Consider the following 26,146-nt stretch of genomic DNA (forward strand, 5'->3'; position numbering starts at 1 on the left):
CACAAAAACTGGCATCTTTTATAATTTACCTTGTGCACAGAGTAAGCAGAGGAAGATTTTAAAAAATAAAATAAGTAGTTTCAGCTACAAAACAGAAAAATATATTTAAACTAATAAGAATAACTTTCTATATATGGTATATGTAAGAATCTGATAATGGCATTTGATAAAGATAAACAAGGCTTCTGTTTCATGTATTAGGATAGCCATACATAGTTTAAGTTGCACTTCAGAATCACAAAATGTCAGAAGTCATTATCCTTCTTCTTAAACCCGCCTCTTCCCTCCTACCTTTCCTAAAATAGCAGAGGTTAACACCATATCTCTATATGCTTCAGCTCCCAACCCTAGAAATATCTCTCCAGTATCCCTCCTTCTTGCCTTTGACATTGCAAACACTCTAGAGTACTCACTGACTTGTAAAATTCCTTTTTTTTACAGTACTGAGAAGTGATCATAATACTCCAGATATTCTCTGAACAAGGAAAAACACAGTGGCAAAATTTTCTCTCTGAATCTGAATTATATTATTATCATTGCTATTTTTATTGTTACAAATTATTTGTTGTATTTTTCCTATTATAAGCTATTTGCTATAATTGCCAAGGTTTGGGATAAAAATCTCAGTATGAAACAACAACAACAATAATAATAATAATAATCACAAAATAAAAAACTAATATGTATAAAGTATTTTAAAGTTTGCAAAGTACTTTATAAATATCTCATTTGATTCTCACAACCGAAGACATTGGTATTTTTAGTATCTTTTACAGGTGAGATAAATTGGATTGTCAGAAATTAACTTATACATCTAGGAAGATTTTGAGATAGGATTTAACTCTAGTCTTCCCAATTTCAAATTCAAAATTAAATATATTTTACTGAATTTTCTTACCTGTGATGGTTATTTTTGCTGACCACTTAGATGTCCCATCCAATACACTTTGCTTAGCAGCCTTTGTATATTGTACAAAATCTTCTTTGGAAACTTGGAACATTTCCTGAATCACTTCAAATACTTCTGGTCTATTTCTCTCTCGTATCTTCATCCGTTCTTTCATGGCTGTAATGATTGTCTGAGTCTTATCTTCGGCACCATGCTTAGAACTCTTCTCTGCAGCTCCTAGAATAAAAAGTTAAGCACTATCAGTATACTTATTTTTGATAGTTATGTGTCTACATCTTTACTGTTCTTGGTTTCAGCTTTGTCAAATACAATGCCCTTGCATCAGGTACTCCCCCACATCCTGGTTCTTTGTATGGGCTGCCTCTCACATGCCCCCTTAAATTCTTTGAGAGGACTGTCTTTTTTGTTAATCGTACCCTAGTGCTTAGTACAATGCCTAGCACTTAGAAAGCTACAAATAAATGTTTATTGGACTGGATTGATGATTGAAATCAACTTGGATGGATAAATAAGATTATTCTTTAATAATGAAGAATAAGGAAGTGTATAACAATGTGAATGACATGATTTGAGAAATGTGATAAGCTCTTTAAGGTCAGGGACTCTCTTGTACCTTTCCTTGTATCCTCAGTTATTAGAATAATGTCTGACTCATAGAAGGTACTTAAATGTTTACTTACTGACTGAGACCTTAGACTGGTACATCAGTAAGATAGTAAAGGTGAAGGCTACATTTGTATCCATGAGAAATTTTAAGGAAGGTACTTATGGGTTATTTATAGAAGAATATGAGGAAGAGATACACAGAATGGGGTGGCATAAGTAGGTTTCCATTTATATCCTTGGAAGGGATATTGCATATCAATAAAATAAAAAAGCCACTAAAGTATAGAAATGTGAGGGGGCAACATGATGCAATGGGAAAAATAATAGCTAGGATTCAGGAAACCTGAAAGTGTAACTAACTCATAATGAATTCTTCACTTTCTCTCTTGAATTTTATTTTTATTACATTTATTTTACATTTATTCTATATGGACTTATTTATGTGCTTTCCTAAACAGAATATAAGCTTCTTGAGAGTAAGATTTGTCTTTTTCTAAATTAACTAACACAGCTTCTGGCATGTATGAAGTGCTGAAAAAATGTTTTTTCTCTATTAAATTATCAACCCTGAATGAGACACTTAATCTATCTCATTTTTTAATCAGAAAAATCTGAGAATTGAACTCTCCTTTCAGTATAAAAGTATATGATCATTTCCTCTGGCCTTTTGGAGTGGTTAAGCAATGTTTCTCAAAAAGCTGTAGACTTTGATGGTTTTATATTTTCTAGTCATGATCTTCTCAAATTCACTTCTCACTTATTCTTTCTTTGAAATATTTCATCTACAAACTTGGAGATTCTTACATTTAACTGTCAATTCCTTGTTCTATCTTGCATTCCAGGAGCATGGGTTTTACTTTCTCAATGATCTGTCTTTCATATACAGAAGAGAGAAAAGGGAACAAATATTGATATAGCATCAGATATTGGGCTCACCATTTCACAAACATTATTTCCTTTGTTATGCACAACAAGCATGTGATGTAGGTATGGTTATTCCCATTTTACAGTTGAGGAAACTGAGGAAAACAGTGATTAAATGACTTACATAGGGTCATACAAACTACTAAGTCTCTGACATTGATTTAAACTTATGTCCTTCTTGACTCCAGACTCAGCATTAATCCACTTTAAAACCTAGCTGCCTAAAGCCAAACATATGTTCATCTACATTTGCATTGCCTGCATCTGGTCACATAAAGCTCTCTGCCTACAGAAAATGATGCTATAGCCAATACAAATTGAACACAATAAAGATAGAACCACTCATCTTCATATCCTCTTTTCTTATGCTATCAGGCAATCCAGAAGAGAAGAGAGGATGATTTCACTTAATTATAACTATTTCCTAATTATAATCTTGTTTCCTAGGCATACTAAACACAATATTAACTACAGGGGACAGCACTAAAAATCACTAATATTGACTTATTATTTGATCTCTTGAAATGTAATTTCTTATGACATGATATAATTTAGGAGAAGCAGAGCCAAGATGGTGGAGGCATCTTGCCAGAACTCCCTTCCAAAACTCTCCAAATACCTTTAAATAAGGATTCTAAAAACTTTTAGAGTGACAGAACACACAAAAAAAGACAGAGTGAATCAATTTTCCAACCAAGACAACTTAGGAGGTTGCCAGGAAAGGCCTGTTGCTGTAGGGTAAACAAAAGAAGGCAAACTTGCAGCAGTTTTCATTTAAAGTAAAAAATACTGATGACTTAGCAAAATTAATTTAATGGACCTGTGATTTAAACAGAACAAAGAATTCCCCATAAGAAATCCCCACCTACTAATACACATTTGCAATGATTGTTTCAAGTTTTAGAGAGTTCCTTGATGACTTTGATAGGTTAAGTAACTGGCACAGGAAAGAACTCATCCAGTATGGTTAGAGGTATAATTTGGACCCATCCTCTTGACTTGTAGACCAGCTCACTATTCACTACACTACGCTGTTTTTTCTGAAGCAATACTATCAAAAATAACTATAAATCTGGTCCTTGGCTTCAGACTTGTATCTTTGAAGAAAAGGAGGTCATACACACATAACTAGAAAGCAGAACTTGGCCCATATGCAGCATGTACTAAAAAAGCCAGCACAAAAGTCTGGAACTGGTATGATGCTTAGAATGATTAAGAGGAGAGGTATTAAGGAATACCACTTTTAGACAAGCAAACCCAAGAAGGGGAGGAGACATAGAAAGAAGGGTAGAGAGATGCTCTAATTGAAAAAAATAATATCAGGGGTATTATCCTCAAAATTACTCCAAGTCTCTTAAAAAACATCTCCTGGAACATAGTAGGTATTGAATAAATTTGCATTAAATTACTAATTGGAAATGTGGAAACAAAATCTGAAGAAACTGGAGGAGAGTCCATTATTATTTTTCGTGCCTTACATTTCAGTTTATTAGAGGGTAAAAAAGCAGCATTGTCCTACATACATGGTGGATCTCGGATCATCATATCATTCACATGCTATTTTTTCCTATTTAGGGCATGATGTTTTTAAGCATTTTTTGTTTCTTTCCATTTCTTGTGAAAGGCTGTAGGTGGGTGAATGCTTGGTGTTTTCTCCCCTTTCCTTTAATTGCCTCCCATACAAATGATCTCATTTACTCCCCCTTTAACTTGTCTTCAAATTCTGCCAAGGAACAGAATTGCAACTCCCCCATTACCAAATTCATCGTCCTCCTCTTTTTCCTCCTCCTTACAAAATCAAAGAAAAAAATCCCCCCCACATATTTTCTTGAGAACAATAGATGATGCCAGTTTTGTCACAAGGTTGACTATATATTTAAAACAGACAGGATACTCAAGACATCATGGTCCAGAATGACATATTGGATCCTGTCAAATGCAGAAGAAAATTGTTGGCCAATTATTGGTCCTTTAAGAAACCATTCAGTCAAATAAATTCAATATGAATAAATGCTATTCTTTCTCCACAGAAAAGCAAAAATAAAACAGAACAAAAAACCCAAAGCACCTTTCTCTTTCAATTATCAATTGCATTCTAGTGATGCATGTTTTACTGTTGTAAGTCAAAATGTCAACAACCTTAAGCTGATTGAGAAATCATTTAAACATGAAGAAGTACAAATTTTCAAATTTATATTTTAATATTGTCAGCCAGTGTGATAATACTATCTCAAGAAATTATCACATTTCTAAAGATCATGGGTTTTTGAGGTTCATGAACTTCTTTAAGAAATATTCTAATAAGGGCAGTTAGGTTGCACAGTGGTTAGAGCACTGGCCCTGAAATTAGGAGGACTGGAGTGCAAATCCAACCTCAGACACTTAATTACCTAGATGTTTGACATTTTGCAAGTCACTTAACCCCATTGCCTCGCAAAAGAAAAAGAAGTATTCTGATATATTAATTTTAATCTAATTGGTTTCCTTGATAATCCTATGTACTTTACTTAACGCATTATTCTGAAAAGGGTTTCACAAGACAAAAAAGGCCAAGCATGTCTGTGGTTCCAGTGTTTTAATGTCTCTATTATCTCTTCTTTCTTCTGTTAACGAATGTTACAATCCATCCATGATGCTCCATTTTCTGTAATGTTTGTCCATGCCCTCTTATCCTAAGTTTATTCAGCCATTCAACATGTCTTGAGCCTCCCCTGCTTTCTCATAAAAATAAAAAAAACATACTGATAGCTTTCACACATTATTCAGCAATTATCTTTACTCATGAAATATAAACTATTTTCTTTAGAGCTCATACATTGATTTGATGATATACATCACCATGCTTTTCCTTTTTAATGTTTTATTTATAATGGGTTTCAATTTACTCAAACTCACCAGGACCTTCTTCATTGACCTTTTGAGTGATGCTCAACTTCAATTTTTAGGAGACTGTAGCTATGATTTGTAATCTTACAATATAACTAATTAGACATGATTGAAATATTCTGAAGGGGGAAGAAATCAACAAAAAAACAAAATAAATTCATAGAGAATAGTATGCTTAATTTTACTTACTTTATGAGAAAAGGGAAAAGGAGACAAGAGAGAAGAAAAGAAGACAGAAATTGAACAGAGAAAATAAGGAAAAAAGGTGGGAGAGATTCTATGTAAATAGCTTGAAGAAACTAGAGATAATAAGCTTGGTGACAACTTAGTATTTGAAGGATCATGAAATCTGAAAAGGGATTAAATTTGTTCTCTCTTGTCACAAAGTGAAAAGAGAATGGCAATAGGAGGATACAGGTCTAGGTTCAACAGAAGGAAAAACTGCCTAAACTTCTGAGCTAAGCAGAAGCAGTGGGTTCTGCATCACTAGAAATCCCCTGATGAAACTTACCTTTCTTGGTCAATATTTCTTGGGAATTTTTTCCGAAAATGTTTATATTCACTTATAGATTAAATAAATGTGATGCTGAGCTTTGAGTCAAGAAGACATAAGTATGACTTCTGTCTAATTGTGAGCCTAAAAATTTTACTTAAGCTATTTCAACATGTTTTCTCATCTGTTACATGAGGATAATAGCATCTGACTCACAGTTATTATCGAATTAGATAACATATAAAAGCTACTTTATAAAATAAAAAAGCTATATAAATCATCACCACTACCACCACCACCACCACCACCACCACCACCACCACCATCATCATCCCTGGTATCACACTTCCAAATATGAGGTTTTTTTATTTCTCTAACAATATCGATATTTGTAAGTCACTTTGACTGTAGTCTTTGAACTCCTCTAAGTTTCTAAATATTGTAGGCACACAGAAACATAGACCTGAAAGCGACCTCCATAGAAGTTATTTAATCCAATTGCTTCATTTTCAATTAAGATAGGTGACTTATTCTGAGACATAAGTATTAAGTGGCAGAATTTGATATCAGTGCTATTTTTTAAAAGAGGACTGTTTACAGAGATAATGTAATATGAAAAATTATAGAAATTAGAGGAAAAATTTTAGATATGTTTTTTAGATTAAGGCAATGTGGGGCAGCCAAGATGACGCAGTGCATAGAGCTCTGGCCCTGGAGTCAGGAGGAACTGAATTCAAATCTGAACTCAGACACTTAAAAATTGCCTAACTGTGTGACCTTGAATTTAACAAGACAAAAAAGGCCTAGCATGTCTGTGACTCCAGTGCTTTATTTACTTGACATGGAGATTAAGTGTGACATTTAATCCCACTGCCTTTCAAAAACAAACAAAAAAAATTAAAAATAAGGCAATATGACCTATTGATTAGGCTATTTTCCACCTAATAAAAGTGGGGGAAAAAGAGGGAATTAGGATACCTGAAAGTAAGCTTCCATGCAGGAATAAGAAATCTAGAATATGAGGAACAGCCTAGATTAAGTAAACCTTGTCAGATTTCCATATTAGGAAGGTACCTCTAAATAGCTGTTATGGGAAGCATAAGTGTTGAGTAACCACAGAAAAATAACTACAAAGGGAAGAGGAAGTCAATAGGGAAACAAAGCCTCATAATAATAAAATAATGCTTGAAAGAGGTTAAGTGATTTACTTAGGATCACATAATAAATATCTTAGGTATGATTCATATTCATGTCTTCTGACTGAAAGTCTAACTTCATATCCACTTAATACATAGCTGAATAAGAATCTTGGAGAAAAGGTCCCAGGAAATGGTCATCTAAGCTTTAACTTAGGGACTGTTAGGGGTGTAAATCCACTGCTTCTGCAGAGCTCAATAGTTTAGGCAACTTCCTCCACATGGCCCAATCAATATTTCTTAGCGTATTCCTCAGAGACATACTCTCAAAAAATGCATCTGAACAAATAGCTATAAAGTAAGGAAAATAATAGCCTACTTCACAGGATTGCTGTGAAAATAAAATAAGCTAATATCTGAAAAGTATTTTGTAAATTTTAAATGTTAGTTATTATTTTTAGCAGAAACAGTAGTTGTGTGACCTTTGGAAAGTCATCTAACCTCTGGGTCTCATTTTGCTTAACTGTAAATTAGAGTGATTTATACCCTGTCTACCTTCTTAACAGAATTGAGAGAGTCAATGAGTGAAAACACTTTGAAAATTGTCAAATATTATGTCAAATCCAGGTATTTTAAAACCATGATCTCTCTGGAAACCAAAATGAAAAACAATGTATTCTGTTTAAGTACACTATTCATCATTCCCTTTGACTAATCAACTCATCATTTAGCTTAAAAATTTTGTCCATTTTTTTAAAACACTGAAAATTATAATATTTTATTCTGGAAAATGTTATCTATACTGAGCTGAGCTGAAATTGTTTCTGAAATTTTAATAAAGCATGTAATAGAAGTGAAACTCTAAATTAGTAATTCTGTGAAACAATGACTATAAAAGAGAATATTAATAATATAGTAAGGGTAACAAGTCTTACAGACTTTTTTTCCCCAAGAATAACAATATGACAGTGCCTTTATCTCATATGTCTTCCTAGAACAGCAGAAGTCAATAGAGCCTGTTTGATATTACCTCAGCATATCAGTCAGATAATGACTGCAATAAATGAAAAGCATTTATTAAGGTCTAAAAACATGTGTTATACATTTTTCTGAGCTACAGGAAGAGGAGCAGTCACTGCCTTTTTTAAAAGGGGGGGGCAGAGTGTTATATTTCATTGATAAAGGATAAAGGCCATAATGAAATTTCCCAGACATACCAACACAGAACTGTACAATATCTATACAATTAACAGTCTTTAGAGAGTGACCTGGAATAAGAGATTAGGGGAATTAACCAAGGTCTGATGTCTAGTATCTAATAGTATCTAACTAGTATCTAGCTTCTCCACTATATTAATAGTGGATCTGGTAAAGTGAGTGTGTGTGTGTGTGTGTGTGTGTGTGTGTGTGTGTTTATGTGTTTACACATATAGAATTATAGCTCGGGGTGGGGAGTTAGAGTTTCAGAAGTTACACATATAATGAGTACAACTAAAAGGCAGTCATCTAAGTCATTTTCAACATTACAATGAGGATTTGATTCCAATTTTCACTGGAATAGATTAAAAGGGGAATGGGAGGTCCTTTGTCAAGGTGGGAAATGGCTGGGTGAGAAAATCTTCTGTGTCCAAGGAATGTTGAATTGAGAGAATTGTTGGGTGACATTAAGAGAACTAATGAATTGAAGGCAGCCACCAAATGAAATTTACTCTCCCTTTTAAAGTGGAGTTCATTCTCTTGCTCTAGAAAAGCAATCCTATTTGTTAAAGTACAATAAAAAATTATTGATGCCTTACTTAGTGTTGAGAACTGGACCAATTATAAGGTTATACAAGACACAGATCCCACCCTCAAGGACTTGACAAACAAGCAAAGGGAAAATATGTCAAACAGAAAATGGTATAAATATTATGAATGTGGTAAGAACAGAAAAAATGAGTGTTATGTGAAGTTAAATGGGATAAATAATTAACAAGGGGATGGTTAAGTGATAAATAAAGACTTTGTAGAGAACAAGTATGCCCTACAAAAATGTAGAGCCATAACCAGGAAGAATTGACTAGGGACTATACTCAAGGATACTTCCTATGGAAAGTTAGGATTTGGTTTGTAGTTAAAGGAATCCATGGAGTATGGTACTCTGGGGGAGGAGAGAGAGAGCATTCTAGGCATGAAGGACAGCAGAGAAAATACCCAGAATCAAGAGATGGAGTATAATATTCAAGGAATAGCCAGGAGACTAGAATCATTGAAGTGAGGTGAAAGAAGACTGGAAAGGTAAGGGGACTGTGTTATGAAGGGTTCTGAATATCAAATAGAGAATGATGCTAAATTTCATTTTTATTTATTTATTTTTAACTTATTTAAAGGGCAATGGGATTAAGTGATGTGCCCAAGATCACACAGGCAATTATTAAATGTCTGAGGTCAATTATTAAATGTCTGCAGTCAAATTGCCCTGATGCCAAATTTCTAAGATCAGAATTGCTAGTCTAAGTTTTGCTGAAATGTCTTATTTTCCCCCTGTCAAACTGACTGTTCTTTCAAATTCACTTCAAACTTACCTTCTATTATAATAGATAAAATTTAGTTACTCAGCATGGCACAGAAGATGAAACATTGGTTGTACTATCAGCAGATCCAAGTTAAAAATCTTACTTCTGGTTAATTACTACCTACACTAATCATGTCACTTCATTTGCCCAGATCATAGTTTTTTTTTTTTTTTCATCTAACAAGTGAAACTTCAGAAAATGAAGTGATTCAATTAAGACAACACAGGAAGTAAGAATCAGAGGTAGGTTTGAATCTTAGGTCCCTTGTCTCCACCATGCTATATTGCATTACTAGGCATTATCATTTTAAAAGATTTGAGTTTTGAGAATGTGGAAGGAAGAGAACTAGCAAACAGAACAAAAACATGCCCCCTCCCTGCCTTGTTTAAAAGATGAGAAAATCCCAAGATGAGAACTTCATTCACTGATAAATATATCAATCTATGAGACACTAGATAAATTCTAGGTCATTTCCTAAGGGTAACTAAGTACATATAGTCCTAGGCTTTGGCCTCAGACACTTAATCAGTTTGTGACTCTGGGCAAGTCATTGAAACTGTTTGCCTCAGGCTCCAACTGTGAAATGAGGATCACAATAGTACCTATCTCACCAGGTTACTATAAATATTTATAAAGCACATGGCACAATACATATTACATAGTAGGCAGTATATGCCTATTGACCCTTTCTACCCGCACCACCTATTCATGTGGTACAGAGGGATAAAATAGCTTTTCTAGGGCACTACAGATGATTAAAGTCAAAGACAGAATTTGAAAACAGGTCTCAACTCTGAATTTACTATGCATTCTGCCTCTATACATGAGCATCCTCACTTTTCCTTATTAATGCTAGCAAATATGTTCTAGGCTTTTACATAAGTTCTTTCCAATATTGTTTGTTTACATACACATACACATACACACACACACACACACACACACACACACACACACACACATACACACCATCCTACCTAATTTTCAATTGCTGTAAAAGAAATTTTATATCAATTTTATTTGCACTGGTTAACAGATTCATATTATTTGATTAAATTTACCAACATTGATATCATGGATTATTTGTCCTTTCCAAGAGATTCTTTTTAAAATGCATATATTCCTTAGGAACTGAAGAGTGGGCTCTGAGGATTTCAATAGTCTTCTCTAGTAAACACATATCTACAATATGTTTATTATATTAGTTAAATGTGCCCTTTAGAAGCAAAGGGAAAGTTAAGATAATAGCAAGGAAAGACTAGAATAGAATTGAAAAGGGAATATCACCTAAGGAAAAGAGAGTCAAATGGAATAACCTAGGAACTGTAATAAGCATCAACAATTTTGATAGAGGATTTACAGCATAAAGAGTTCTAGGCTTGAGCTTTATCAAAGAAATGATTTGATATCCTAAATAGTGAATTTTACTCACACTAATGCAAGAGTCAACAAAGCAGTGTGTGTGTGTGTGTGTGTGTATGTATGTGTATATATGTGTATATATATATATATTTACATATCTATGCATATAAATTTGGCACAAAGAGCCTCAAATCTGTTCTTGAAAGAATTGTATGTGATTAGAGTACAATAGATTGCCCATCTTGCTTTAGGCTATTGGACCTTCTACTTTATCCAATACAATTCTGGAAAGGAAGAAGACTCCCTTCCAATCATTTCCTTTTTCCTCTTTTTAAAAAAAAATTATTCATTTAAAGCAATGGGGTTAAGTGACTTGCCTAAGGTCACACAGCACCAAGGTCAATGCTCTATCTAGCACCATCTAGCTACCCCCTTTCCGCTCTTTTCATAGAATCCTCATACCTTCCTATAGATCTGTTGTTTTATTTCCTCCAGTTGGGGAAAGGTAGCCTTAGAGAGGTAAGAGGATATAAATAAAATTTTAAGAAACTACAAGTACTGAAACAAAGGTACTCAGGCAATTTTGCAAGGGAAGTTACTTTATTTCTACTTTCTCATTCTCCTATTTTAAAGTCATATTCCAGTGTACAGCTAAGAGGGCAGCGTGAAGGCAGGAATAACTGAAAACTCTCACCCCAATAAACTCTAAAACCTGACAAATTATGACTTAGAGGGGCAGAACCCACAGAAAAATTGAGTGATGCAATTTCCTATCCCAAGGCAACTTAGAAGTTCCACAGAACTTCTGTTTCACCAGGACCAGGGGTTGGAAAGAGCTGTAGCAAAGCTGGGATGGAGCAAACCAAATCCAACCTTCTAGGAACAGCCCATGGTGTGCTTGGGTCTATGGCAGAGGGACCTCTTGGCCCAGGGATAACCAGGGACAGCTGGAAGGGGTGGTGAGAGAACTCTGCTGCACCAGAGTGAGCACAGAGCAGGGTGTGGACCCCAGAGCATCCCTGTGGTGAAAATATGCAGTGTGAATCAGTACAGCCACTCAGCACTTCCAGAGCTCCCAGCCCACAGATGGTAAGGGGGTCAGGGGAGACTGCAGAGGTCTCTCTCTCTCTCTGCTCTCCCTAGGGCAGGACTCTATTGAGTGAATCCACACTCAGATCAAGGTTGCACTCTGGGCTCCCATACTACCATAGAGGAGCAAGGACCCTCCTCTCAGCTCCAGAGCAGAGGGGAGGGCCTGTGGTCATCCATAAACCAGATCACAGGCAAGAGAGCAAACAGAGATACTCATAAGACCTTGGAGAATTAAGGTCCCTATGGGGTATCCCCAAAATCATCCCAAAGCCTTGGAAGTACCATAAATCATTTAGAGGCTGAGGAAATGAGCAAACAACAGAAAAAGAAGAATATGACCATAGAAAATTACTCTGGTTCCATGGAGGATCAAAATACACACTCAAGATGACAAAGTTGAAGCTTCTAAAGAGAAATAGAAAATGAGCTGAGGCTGTAGATGAGCTCAAAAAAAGACTTTGAAAAGCACTTAAGGGAGGTAGAGGAACAATTGGTAGGAGAATTGAGAGAGATGCAGATACATCATGAGAACCAAGTCAGCAGCTTGGTGAAAGAAATACAAAAAAAAATACTGAAGAAAAAAGCATGTTAATATTTGTTTAGGCAAAATAGAATAAAAGCAGCCCAAAAGGCAAATGAGGAGAAGAATGCCTTAAGAAGCAGAACTGGACAGCTGAAAAGGAAGATTTAAAAAACTCTCTGAAGAAATGAACTCCCTCAAATGTAGAATGGAGCTAAAGGAAGCTTATAAATTTACAAGAAATCAGGAAACAATAAAACAGTACTAAACGAATCAAAAATCAGAAGAAAATGTGAAATACTTCATAGGAAAAAAACAACTGAACTCAAAAACAGATTCAGAAGAGATAATTCAAAAATTAGTGGGCTACCAGAAAGTCATGACTAAGAAAAAAAACCCTAGATTTCATTTTTTGTGAAATAATATAGCAAAATTGCCCTGAGATCTCAGAAGCAGAGGGTAAAATAATAATTGAGGGAATTCACTATTGTAGCCAAATTTCAAAACTTTCAAGACAAAGAGAAAATACTAAAAACTGCCAGAAACAAACAATTCAACTACCATGGCTCTATGATCAGGATTACACAGAATTTGGCAGCATCTACATTTAAGGCTCATAGGACTTGGAATATGATATTCTGGAAGGCAAAAAAATCTTGGTTTACAACCGAGAATCAATGATGCAGCAAAACTGAACATCCTCTTTCAGGGGAAAAGATGAACTTTCAATGAAACAGGGAACTCTCAAACTTTCCTATTGAAACAACCAGAGCTGAACAGAAAGTTTGATCTCAGGTGAAGTGTAGGGTGTGAACAAGAAGGACTAATTATGATGTTAAATTGTTTGTATTCCTGAAGGAGAAGAAGAGACTGGCAACTCATATGAACTTTCTCATTTATAAGTTTAGTCAGAAGGAGTATATATAGACAAAGCACAAGAAGGAGTTGAATATAATGATATAATATGCTATAAAGATGGAGTCAATGGGTGATAAAGGAAAATACTGGGAGGAAGGGAAAGGAGAGGAAGAAGGGGCTAAGATATTTCACTTAAAGCTTTTACAATGGAATGGAATGGAGGAAGGCAAGGGAGAATGAGTGAGCCTTCATTCTCATCAGAAATGGCTCAGAAAGGAAATAATTTACATACTTTATAGGGTATAGAAATCTATTTTACCCTAGAGAAAAAATAAGAGGAAAGGGATGGGATAAGGGGGAATGGGGGGAGCAGAGGAGGGACCTGGTGATAAAAGAGAGGGAAGATCATGGGAGAGGGTACTCAAATACAACACACTTCTGAGCAGGGACAGGATGAAAGGAGAAATAAAATAGAATAAATGAAAGTGGGGAGGAATAGAGAGGACATAATACAGTTAGTAATAGCAACGATGGGTAAAGATATTGAAGCAACTTCTCTGGTGGACTTATGGTAAAGAAGGAAACTCATCCCAGAGATAGAGCCATTGAAATCTGAACATAGACTGAAGTACCCTTTTTTCCCCTCTCTAATTATTCTTCAGGTCTCTCTATATTTTGGGTTTACTCTCACAACAAGATTATCTTAACAATATAAAATAGGGACAGCTACATAGTACAGTGAATAGGAAATCAGTCCCGTAGTCAGGAGTACCTGAGTTCAAATCGAGCCTCAGACACTTAATAATTACCTAGCTTTGTGGCCTTGGGCAAGCCACTTAACCCCATTGCCTTGCAAAAACCTAAAAACAAACAAACAAAAAGCCAATATAAAATAAATAAACCAAATTGTCACTCCAAAAAAATATTTAAAAAAAACACTAGAAAGCAAAGAAAAAATCATATTCCTCTTTTAGGAATGAAAAGGGATACGAAAAAAATCAAGTTTTTGATAAAAATACTTTCAAGAGAAAGGGGGAAAAATGATTTCTCCCTGATTGGCAGAGCTAAATCTCACTTTTCAATTCTACTCATCTTTTTATTAATAATTAGGAATAGGACAAGTGCTTAATTGACCTAAGGACTTTCATCCAGTACAACACATTTTTCCAGGAAAGAACATGTCCTGGTTTTTAGGTAGGTCCAGGTCTTGGAGATGAGGTTTATAATATGGAATAAGGTCTGTGATCCGCTCAATACTTTCTCCAAGCCTGTATCCATTTCTGAAGCAGTGAAATATAAACACCAATACTACTTAACTGACAGATTATAGGGATGTCAGCCACACTGTCATTTTCATTCATGTTCCCTTTTCAATCCTACAATTTTTTCTGAACAGCAATTACCATGCACAAAAGAAGGCTTTGAAATGAAACTGAGAACTCAGACCACTTTTAGTTGAGATATGACACCTCCCTGCTGCCTGTAAACAAGAGAATGCCAGATGAAATCTGAGTCCCCTTTAACTCTTACTGTCTATGCTTCATTCTCTTCCTCAGGGAGAACACTATCTAGAGTAGTGATACCAAGTAAACAGTTCAGAATTGTTTATTTATTTACTTTATCTTACTCTCCCCTCCATTATATCCATGGATTTGTGATTATAGAAACCATGTCTTACACATATTTGAACCCCTCAGCAAGCAGTACTATTAGCTTTGCACTAAGGGGATGCTTAATACAATTTAGCTGGATGGATGCATTCATTATGCATGTGTGAACTCAAAACAATGCAAGCATGAATGAATGAATAAATGCAGGACTGGATAACAGGGTAACCCATGACGCTCTTGGGTGTATCATATCATCTGATAAAATCCATTTCCTTTTTTAAAAAATTACATTTAATAGTAATTAGATCCCCTGCCATGAAGTATGCTTTGACTTTATTTTTAAGAAATATTTTTGAAATTATTTTTTGATGTTCAGTCATGTTTCAGTTATATCTGACTCTTTGTGACCACATTTAAGGTTTCCTTAGCAGAGATATTGGAAGGCTCCCCATTTCCTTTGAGGATCCTAAGGCAAACAGGGTTAAGTGACTTGCCCAGGGTCACACAGCTAGTATTTGAGACCAGATTTGAACTCAACAAAATGAATCCCTGACTCCAGGTCTGGCCCTCCATTCACAGAACTTAACTCTATTGAAATTATCTACAACTATTTTAAAAGTGTGGGGGAGAAACAGGGGAGAAACAATCCTATCAAGAAGGAAACATGCCACATTAGGCTTTGAATGGTCAAATGAAAGTGTTGAATGTGGTTTCTTTTTAAAAATTATTTTTGAAAATACCATAGGTGAAGTGATGACAAAATCAGTTATCAGGGAAACTATCAAAAGGTATTTTAGTTAAACCTCTCTTCAAAGACCTTTTAAGATTCTAATTTAAATTCAATTTTGGTCTTTCCCTGCTTCCCTCATTGACCTTGTTTATATGATAGAAAATGGTATATTATGAAACAGGAAGACCACCTTCACTGTTGATTCCCCCAGAATCTTAACAATGAATAGATTGTCACAAAATAAACAGCTGTGGCAACCTGTGTCCATCCTGAAGTCAGACTCCAGAAAAACCATAGAGACTGCTTCACTGATTATACAATTCTGAGCTCCAGGTCAAGGAAATGTCTCCAAGCAAACTGGTTTATTTAAGTCACACATTCTTTTCTATTTTTCTTAAACATTCTATAGGCAGCTAGGTGGAACAGTAGATAGTATTGGTACTAGAGTCAGGAAGAGCCAAGTTCAAATCTGGTCTCAGATATTTACTAGGCAGGTAATAATGGTCAAATCATTTAATCTCTATTTGCCTCAGTTTCCTCATCTGTAAAATGTAGATAATTATAGCACCTACCTCCCAGGGCTGCGAGAATCAAATGAGATTATTATTGTAAATTGCTTAGAACCATTTCTAACAGAATAATTGCTATATAAATAACATTATTTTCTTTTTCATCCTATTTGCCAAAATGTCTTTAATGAAGCAGATGGCCATTTTGCATAGGTGTACTAAGTGGCAATAAGGTGTGGAGGAAGAAGATTATGAGGTCCCTAGAAATCTTAGGCTGAGCCCCAGATCTGCCAAGTGGCACTGAATCTGTCAGTTTGTTTCCAAGAATTTCAAGCTTTCCATCTTTAAACTGGGGGTAGCCCACCTCATGGGACTGCTATTTGGAAAGAGCTTTTGAATCTCAACATGCTATTTACAAGAGACATTTTCATTCAGTTTGGTTTTTTTGGCTGGATTTGTGATTCTTGAATGTAAGGATTTCCTAGGATGGAATTTCTACTGATGCAGATCAGTCATTCATGGGCAACCAAAAAACAGTGATTTCTGGGTGTCCTGGGGGAGGGGTATTCAGTGACTATTTAATAGATATGATATTTCAGAGGAAGGATTTGAAACTGCTTTTCTTACTCTGAGATGGGTCTTCTATTTACTACATCATGTTGCTTATCACTATTCATATTTTTATTGTTGTGGTGACTTGTTTCTGCTATTCTTACATTACTGTTATTATTTTTTATATATGTTAAATATATATTAACTCATATTTATTACTCTTTAAATTATAATATAATCATAATAAATAATTATAATATATTAAAGTATGTATTAAAGTATGTCCTATCTAGCTCATTATACTTTTCCAAACAGTGGTACCAAGGAATATTATATTAAAGATATTTGACTTAAGAGGAGCTGAGTAGTGGAGCAAAAATGTAGACCTGTAGTTTGGAACACTTGGGTTCAAATCCTGCCTCAAACACTTACTAATATGGTGACTTTATGATTAGTTACTTAATCTTCTCATATTCCTTATCTGGGGTCTGTAAAATGAGGCAGTTGGACTTGATGGCATCTGAAGGTCATTCAGATCTATGTTTCAAATTCATGATTCAAGAACCCAAAAATCTTTTGACTCTCTTGCTGCTCCTGCTACTATTACCATCATTACATTCTCCCCCTCCTGTATCAAGAGGACTACATCAACCAACCAAATCCCCACTCCACGTCAACTATTATAATATTCTCCAGAGAAGGCTGTGTCCATTTTACTTGTGAACTTTTGTTCTTCCTGCAGAGGACACATTCACTATTCCTCAGAGTATTAATCTGAACTCTACCTTTCCTTCAAGGTTCAGTTCAAGTCCTACCTAGGTCTACCCTGATTCCAGAAAATGATTCCTCCTTCCTCTGATTTCCAGTAGCATTTACCATCTCCATCATTTGTTTGGTAATCACAAAATTAACCCCTCTCCTAGTTTAAATATTAAGAAAAATGGATTCCCTTTGTATTCAATTAAACAATATGATCCTATAAATAACAGAATTTCTGAAAAGGAAGTTGCTTGTTGTCATGTGGAATCATCTACTTTATGAAGAAGCTATTTAGCTGAAGGGACTTTAGAACATACTTGAGGATAGGGTCATATATGACTGGATATAAAAATGCACAAATACCAACAAGAAAAATTCATATGGTAAAAAATTAATTTCTTTTGGCTAACAAAATAAAAACACTTGTTTCATGACAAATATTTACAAGCTTAACCTTAGCTCTAATATACCACCTTCTTAGATGGAGTTGTGATTCCTGGTTTCTTGAGCCTATTTCTATTTTAGATAAAATATTGCCCCTCTGTTAATTCTATCCATAAGAGCATTGATTTAGAATTGAAAGGTAACTTAGATATTATCTAGACCAATTCTCTCATTTTACAGGTGAAGAAACAGTACAGGCAGGTATATAAACCCAGGTCTTCTTAACTTCATTGAACTGAAATTCTAATTTGTGTCTGTGTGTGTGTGTGTGTGTGTGTGTGTGTGTGTGTGTGTGGTGCAGTGAATTGAATGCTGACCCTTCAGTAAGGAAGACTCATCTTTCTGAGTTCAAATCTAATCTCAGACACATACAAGCTGTATGACCCTGGACAAGACACATGTTTGCATCAGTTTCCTCATTTGTAAAATGAGGTGAAGAAGGAACTATCAAACTACTCTAGAATCCTTGACTAAAAAACCCCAAATGGTGTCACAAAGTCAGACACAACTGAAATAATTGAATATCAGTATTTCTAACTATTCTAACATTCTGAGCTGGTAGATGACTCATGGAATAATGAATTCAAGAAGTTTGGGATCCTAGTGACCATTCTTGCTATGAGAACCCTTATTATTAAGCATGTCACAGTAATGAAGTGTTTCTATAAGAACTTTGATCTATCCAGCTTCATCAGCTGTCGCTCCATCTGTTCTTGACATTTTCTAGATTCCCCCACCATCCATTTGACCATTCCTTTTTGATCTCACTAGAATTTCTTTATGTCATTAGACAAATATTAGACAAATGTCAACACAAAAAGTTCACTTTGCTTTTGTTGCTGAGCCCCTGAGAAGGATGCTTTGAATCGATTATGTCTGTGTCCTTTCCTCTCACTCACTTTTAAGATTCTACAGAATGGATATTAATCTCACCATTCTGCTGAAACTACTTACTGCAAAAAAAATGATCCTTTATCTGCCAAACAGATTGACATTTTCTTAATCCTAATGATTTCTCACAACTTTGTAGCCTTTGTCATTGTTGATCATTTTTCTCCTTGATACTCTCTTTTCTTTCTAGGTTTTACTCTCTCCTGGTTCTCATCCTACCTGAATCTACACATTATCCTTTGGTGTTTGTTCATCCAGGTGACATCCATTAGTGATAGGTATCCCACAGAGCTTTTATCCTGTGGTCTCTACTTTTCTTTCTCTATACTATTTCACTTGGGAATTTCATTAGGTCCAATGGATTCAATAATTATCTCAGCACTGATAATTTCCATGATTCTTATTAACCCCAACTTCTCTTCTGATCTCCAGTCCAAAATGTCCAACTGTTAAATATTTCAAACTTGATTATCTTTATCTTTCCCTCTAAACCACAACTTCTTCCTAACTCTTCTATTATTATTGAGAACCCCACCAATCCTACCAGCCACCCAGACTGATTACCTAGGCTTCATTCTTCCCACCTTGCTCTCTCTCTTATTCCATAGCTAATTTATTGCCAAATAAATTAGCCAAACTGCTCAGTTTACTTTTGTAATAAATCTTATATACTCTTTTTCCTGACACTGCTGCTACTCTCTGAGAGGTTCTATTTCCCATCTGGACAAGTCTCTCTTCACTCCAGTTCATCTACAATTCTTCAGTCAAACATCTTCCTAAATACAGGTATGATCATGCTACCCCCCTTTCTCAATAAATTCCAATGGCTCACTATTATCACCAAGAATAAATAAGTAAATTTGGGGCATTCAAAGTCTTTTGTGACCTCTATCCTCCCTAATTTTCAATCTTCTTTTACCTTAAACAGCCCCCCACCCCCACTCCACTACCATTAACTCTGTGATCCAGTGATCCTGGCTTTGTTGCTTTTCTTCAACAAAATACTCCATCTTTTGACTCTAGGCATTCTCATTGGCTGTCCCCCATGCAGTCTTTTCCTCTTCTTTTCTTCCTTCTACGCTTCCAGGCTTCCTTCAAAACTCATCTAAAACTTGACCTTCTACAGGAAGACTTTTCTTGTCTCCCTTAATTCTAGTGCCCTCCCTTTGTTGATTATGTTTAATTTATCTACAACTATTTATGTATGTATTTGATTACATGTTGTCTCCTCTATTAGACTGTAAGCTCCTTGAGAAGAAAGGAATGATTTTTACCTTTCTTTTTATCCTCAGTACTTAATACAGTGCCTAATACATATTAAGTATTTGATAAATGTTTATTAACTGATTGAAATTGTGGAGATATCCTTTTGAGATTTTCCATCTGCTGTCTGAAATCATCTAGGGAAATCTGTTCCCTAAACTGTATTACTTAAGAATATCTTCTTATATGTACAGACCTTTCTAATAAAGATTTTTATGGAGATAAGAAGCGGATATGTGAACTGATAATTTCTGGTCTATTTTTGATTGTCTGAGGGGTAGGACTTTTAATAAAAATCATCTGTGATGCTGTTCTTTTGTTTCATTCTTTGAAATAATTTGAAAAATGGCTCTCCAGTAGCTTTAAGCACCTTATGTCCTTCCAGAAAATATTTCTCTAATATGAATTCAATTAGGTTCAGTTACTTTTCCATGTTACACTTGATTATCAACTTTAGGTTCCAAGGTTTTAGATTCATTGTCACTGGGGAGATTAAATTTACATGACTTTGTGACATATCTGTTTCTCTATATCTATCTGTAACTCTTTTGGTTTTTGGCTACAAGTATCCTTGGGAAGAAATGACATAACTGAGTTTCACAAGAAAATGTCTTCAGTCTAGTTTTTTCCCCTTCATTGCTTTTTGTTATTTAGTGAGACAAAACTGCTTATAAAGGGTATATGGAAAACAAAGGGGAAAATGTGCATAGATACATATATATACATGTATGTGTGTATGTATGCATGTATATAGGCACACATGTGCTATTTGTCACTCATTCATTTCAGTTGTATTCAATTCTTTGCGACTCATCTGGGGATTTCTTGGCAAAAATGCTGGGGTGGTGGTTTGCAATCTCCTTATCCAGGTTTTTTTTTTTTTGCTTGTTTTTTACTGATGAGAAAATAGGCAGAGTTAAGGAACTTGCCCAGAGTCACATAGCTGGTCCCTAAGGTTAAATGTAAAATCAGTTCCTCTTGACTTCAGGCTTCAGGCCCAGTGCTCTATCCACTTCACCATCTAGGTGCTCACTACATCCATGCATGTGTGTGTGTGTGTGTGTGTGTGTGTGTGTGTGTGTATAGACAGATATAAAATATATATATGTACATATATATATGCACACATATATATATGCATGCATCCATCCAATGTGCATACAAATATACATACATATAAATATATACAAACCAAAAGCATTCATTTTTCTCTCACACATTTGATCCATCTCTTCTCTCACTTAACTCTTTAGATAAATGTATGTTTATGTGCAAATATATGTAATTAAATTTTTTATTACAAATATTCTTTTTTATTCTTATCATTTCCTATAAGAGAAAAAGGGAATATATTTTGTTCCTGTTTACTAGATGAGGAAACTCAAGCAGAGAAAGACAATGGTTTACCAAGGATTGAGTCATAACAGACTAGTGGAAAAGTGAAAATTGAGACTTTCAGTCCAGGCCTCCTTATAGCATTTTTCTCTTTTATTCTTGAGTTACATAAATGCATTTAAACATGAAATTTCATCATCCTCAAATATTCTGAGCTCATTCAAGACAGTCTTTTAATAAATTGCCCAATTTATTAAGCTAATATAAAATATCATCAATTTATAAATAGTGAATATTAGGATAATATGCAGAGCTTTTTGATATTTAATGAGCAGTACATTATCTATTGTACATGCAAGAACAAAGGGAAGAGAGCTAATTATTTATGTGTGATCTTCACCATCTTTCTCTAAGGACACTAGTCATTTATTATATGCTACAAATACATTTTTTCTCCTCTACTGACTTAACCCCACCCTACCATTCTGATTGGAATATTTCTTAGAACTACCAAATATAATTAATCATTTTATACAGTAGATTAGATTTTAATTGCATCTGTGTTCCTGCAAATAAATTGGATGAGTAACATTAATTGTAAAGAGGCTTTGTTTCCTTTTTAAGTTGATACTCCAAATGGCAGATTTTTCTAAAGAACAATACTATTTCTTTAACTGAAAATATATTCATATGTATTTGTTACCATTAACATGGCTTTTGTGTGATCATGCAGAAAGAGTTTTAATCAGGTATAAAGGTTGGGGAAAGTATATGGCTGAGATTATGACAAGTGCTGGCAGTATCTCTGATTTAATCTTCCCTTTGACATTTCTCTGTGTTTTTGACAAAAGAATATGCTCAGTTCACCCAATCCCTGTGTTGGACAGTCCACATAAACAGAAAAGAAACATGTAATGAGCAGATGGGTCAAGTTAAGTATGATTTGTGAGTACATATCAGCATTTAAACAAAGGATCCTGGAATTAGTTTTATGTGAGCTTTAGATTAGAAAGATCCTTTTATTTTGCCTACAGATGGAATTGAGCAATTCATCAGAAAGTTAAAAAAATGCCTTTCATAGAGCAGGATTGTGGTGGTTTAGCAGTTGGACAGAGGTTAACTAAGGCAAAGGGAGTGCTGCATGAATGCTCTTGAGTACACAATTCAGGATAATCTGTTAGAAGAGGCCACAGCAGGTCCTCATGCATCACTGGAGGAGAAAGCCACGGCAGTGCTCTAGCTGCCAGGTGAGACCTTGTGGAAACTACTCCTTTGTTTCAAACTGGGAAGCTTGGGCAAGCATTTATGAAACCAAAATTGCACAGAAACAACTTGACTACTGACAATGGATTGTAGATGCCACCTACCAATCCACTCTCTCATAGGGTTATTGGGTTAACAGGACATAAAGGAGGTTGATATATTTTGGCGGAGAAAAAGTCTAAAATAGATAAATGCTATATATTTAAATATCTCCCTAAGTGCCAGTTTCAGTGACAGCATATGGCTGAACAGTTGCTTCCAGGGTCACTTTGGTTTAAGATTATTTATTTCAGGGCGGCTAGGTGACGCAGTAGATGGAGCATTGGCCCTGGAGTCAGGAGTACCTGAGTTCAAATCCAGCCTCTGACACTTAATAATTACCTAGCTGTGTGGCCTTAGGCAAGCCACTTAACCCCATTGCGTTGCAAAAACTAAAAAAAAATTAAATTAAAAAAATTACTTATTTCATTGAAATGAAACCCAATTCTTTATAACTACTCTTCATGTTATGACACCTTCTTCTGTTATAAAATCCAAATCAATAACAGAACCATCAGAACCATGAATATGGTTTTGGTGCTCAGAAGAGGTGAACCTTCAAATCAGCTTTTAAGAACAAAATTAGTTGGTGGTGGGGAGACTCTGAAAATCGAGAGAAGGAGAACACTGTGTAGAAACCCCTATATTCTGAGAGTCTGAGAGACAGACAGGCATACAGAGAGAGGGAAGAAGGGAGAGGGAGATATACAGTAGATTAGGGGAGACAGTGTAAGGCTGCTGCTAAGGAGGCTTCTTTAAAGAGGAGGAAGCAGGGCAAGGCCAGGGACAGGCCAGGTAAAAAATTCAATGGTTTCAACTGTTTGCATCTTTTGAAGAAATACCAGTGTCCAGTCCTAGCAGCATGGGGCAGACACTGGATTATCTCACCCTAATTATGACTTTCCCTTCTGTGGGAAAGACAACATCAAAACAACTGGAGACCTCATGGACAGTGCCACATCACTCCTTGGTGGTTGTTTAACTTGGTGGTGGCTAAAGCTTTTCCAGGAAACCACACAGGCACCATATTGTTTCAACATAGAAGAGGGATGACTGAATACTCACTTTGCAAACAGTCAGCATTTAGAAGGTCCTGACACTTTTCATGACATTTGACACCACATTCCATACACTTCATGCCTTGCCTTGCTATCCCCCACAGAAGACCTTCACATTCATAACAGTAGGTTGGGGCTGTAGCTGTCCAGACCTCAAAATTATGAGGAGTGGTAGATGACATTGGGTAGATCAATGCCTGTAGGGTCTTTTTGAAGACATGCATTTTCTGTTGAATGGGAGAAAAAAGAAAACACACAAGGAAAAAAAGTCAGTCTTTTGGGGTAAATTTGCAAAATAATATTGCACAGAGATATCCAAAAAAAAACCACCCATCATTAAAACAAACCAATTTCCCAACTTTTCCTCAGAACCATTGCTCTGAAAGAGTTTATACTTATACATGAGTCTTACACATACCGATGACTAGAAAAGGATAAACTCGCACTCTCTTATTCTCGTGTTTTTGCCATGGAGTTTGACTCATTTATGATTTGAAAATGCATTTATATAATTATTTCCATATATGGTCCAAACTGTTAAACAGGGTAAGTTGGGCTATTCCTTCTACCTTTCATATCAATATCTCTTGACACTCATTCTGCATATATTCCCAAAACCTTAATGATATTCCCTGGTTCTCTAAAAAATTCTACTATAAAAGCAATTCAGGACTGTATTTATACCTAAATTTGTCCACCCTCTCACCTATAAAAATTAATTGATGAATTTTTAGGAAGTAACTCTCAACAAGTTGTCTTTTAGAAAAAAGGTCTGATTAACTTAATCACAAAACCAAACTGATTAACTTAATCACAAAACCAAATAACTACTAAGTCTTATTCCATTACTTCTACAAATACTATAATCAATTTATTATTATAGTCAATCTTTAATAATCCAAAGGAATTATTCTGATGATAGAATTTTATTATCAGACACAAGATATTAAGGTAAAGTTACTTTTGAAGGAGCTGTCCTAGTGCTTCTCAAATCATACTATGTGGGTGATTTATTGTAATTAAACTCAAACCTGTCCTAAATCATACTCAAAGGTAATTCTGCAGAAGGATCTAACACTCAACTAAAGAATCTATGCATTTTAGAGTAGCTTTACTAATGCATAAAATTAGTAGAAAATGTTATATTCCAAAGATCCAAGAATGACATTAATTTTTTTCTTTTTAGGTTTTTGCAAGGCAAATGGGGCTAAGAGGCTTGCCCAAGGCCAAGGCCACACAACTAGGTAATTATTAAGTGTCTGAGGCTGGATTTGAACTCAGGTACTCCTGACTCCAGGGCCCATGGTCTATCCACTTCGCCACCTAGCCATCCCAGACATTGATTTTTTAAAAGAACTTTTTTCTATTCTTTTTCATCACCTTCATATCCTTCCCCCACCCAGTCATCCTTTATTAAAAGAAAAATGAAGAGAACAACAATTCAGTTCAACAAATTTAATCAATAAATCAGCAAAGTTCAATGATTTATTTTCAATGTTAAATACATATTGTCTTGCATCTCAACAAAGCGGAAAAATGATTCCCATATCTTTTCTTCAGAAACAAGCCTGATCATTAAAGTTATGTAGCACTCACTTTTCTGTTCTTTTTTTGGGGGGGAGGGGTGTATCTCCATTTATAATGCTGGTGTTATCCATCTTTCCTGGTTTACTTTACTCTGTATCAGTTCACTTAAATACTTCCAAACATCTCTATAACCTCCATATTCATTGTTTCCCATTGAACTGCAATACTTCCATTACATTCACAAGGCATAATTCATCTTGTCATTCTCACATCAGAGGACAACAACATTTTTCAGTTCATTTTTATAATAAACAACTTCTTATGAAATAGTTTGATATATAGGCACCTTCCTGCCCTCTCTCCCATTCTTTATCAATTTGCCAGTAAATATCAAGTTTAGAATACCCAAGTTTAAATAATATCAACCTAATTTCTCTACAATTATGATAACTACATATTACTTTATATTCATCTTCTAGCTCATATTATGTTCATTTTTGACTCTGTCAGGAAATCTGTTTACCATACAAATTTTAGCTTTATACACAGATATAATTTTCTTACTGTATGAATCTTCTCCCAATCTTCCATATAGTACTCTAGTATAATGCAAATGCTTTGAAGGCAGAAATTAGGTCATTATTTTTTGTATCCCCAAACAATAGCAGATAATTAATAAATGCTTGATGAATTAAATTATGTGCTTAAATATAATTATTTCAACATTTCAAAGGAGTAATAATCTCACTGATATAGCCGTTCCCTTCAAAAGATGGAGCAGATATTTGGGGAATTATGCCCTTCAATCCATTGTTTACACTGTT

At 35.1% G+C, this 26,146-nt stretch overlaps 1 protein-coding gene across 1 annotated transcript in view; it reads right to left on the minus strand.

Annotated features, from left to right (window-relative positions):
* UNC13C (unc-13 homolog C) overlaps nucleotides 1-24,019 on the minus strand; it is a 386,872-nt gene extending 362,853 nt beyond the window's left edge. The window contains exons 1-2 of the mRNA XM_074236225.1: nucleotides 23,803-24,019; nucleotides 899-1,126 (exon numbers count right to left, since the gene is read on the minus strand). Of these exons, the coding sequence (XP_074092326.1) occupies nucleotides 899-1,126; nucleotides 23,803-24,019 (445 nt within the window). The remainder of the gene's footprint in view (nucleotides 1-898; nucleotides 1,127-23,802) is intronic.
* Between the last annotated feature and the right edge of the window lie 2,127 nt (nucleotides 24,020-26,146).

The sequence above is a fragment of the Macrotis lagotis genome, chromosome 4 (assembly GCF_037893015.1).
Source record: "Macrotis lagotis isolate mMagLag1 chromosome 4, bilby.v1.9.chrom.fasta, whole genome shotgun sequence".
Taxonomy (NCBI): Eukaryota; Metazoa; Chordata; class Mammalia; order Peramelemorphia; family Peramelidae; genus Macrotis; species Macrotis lagotis.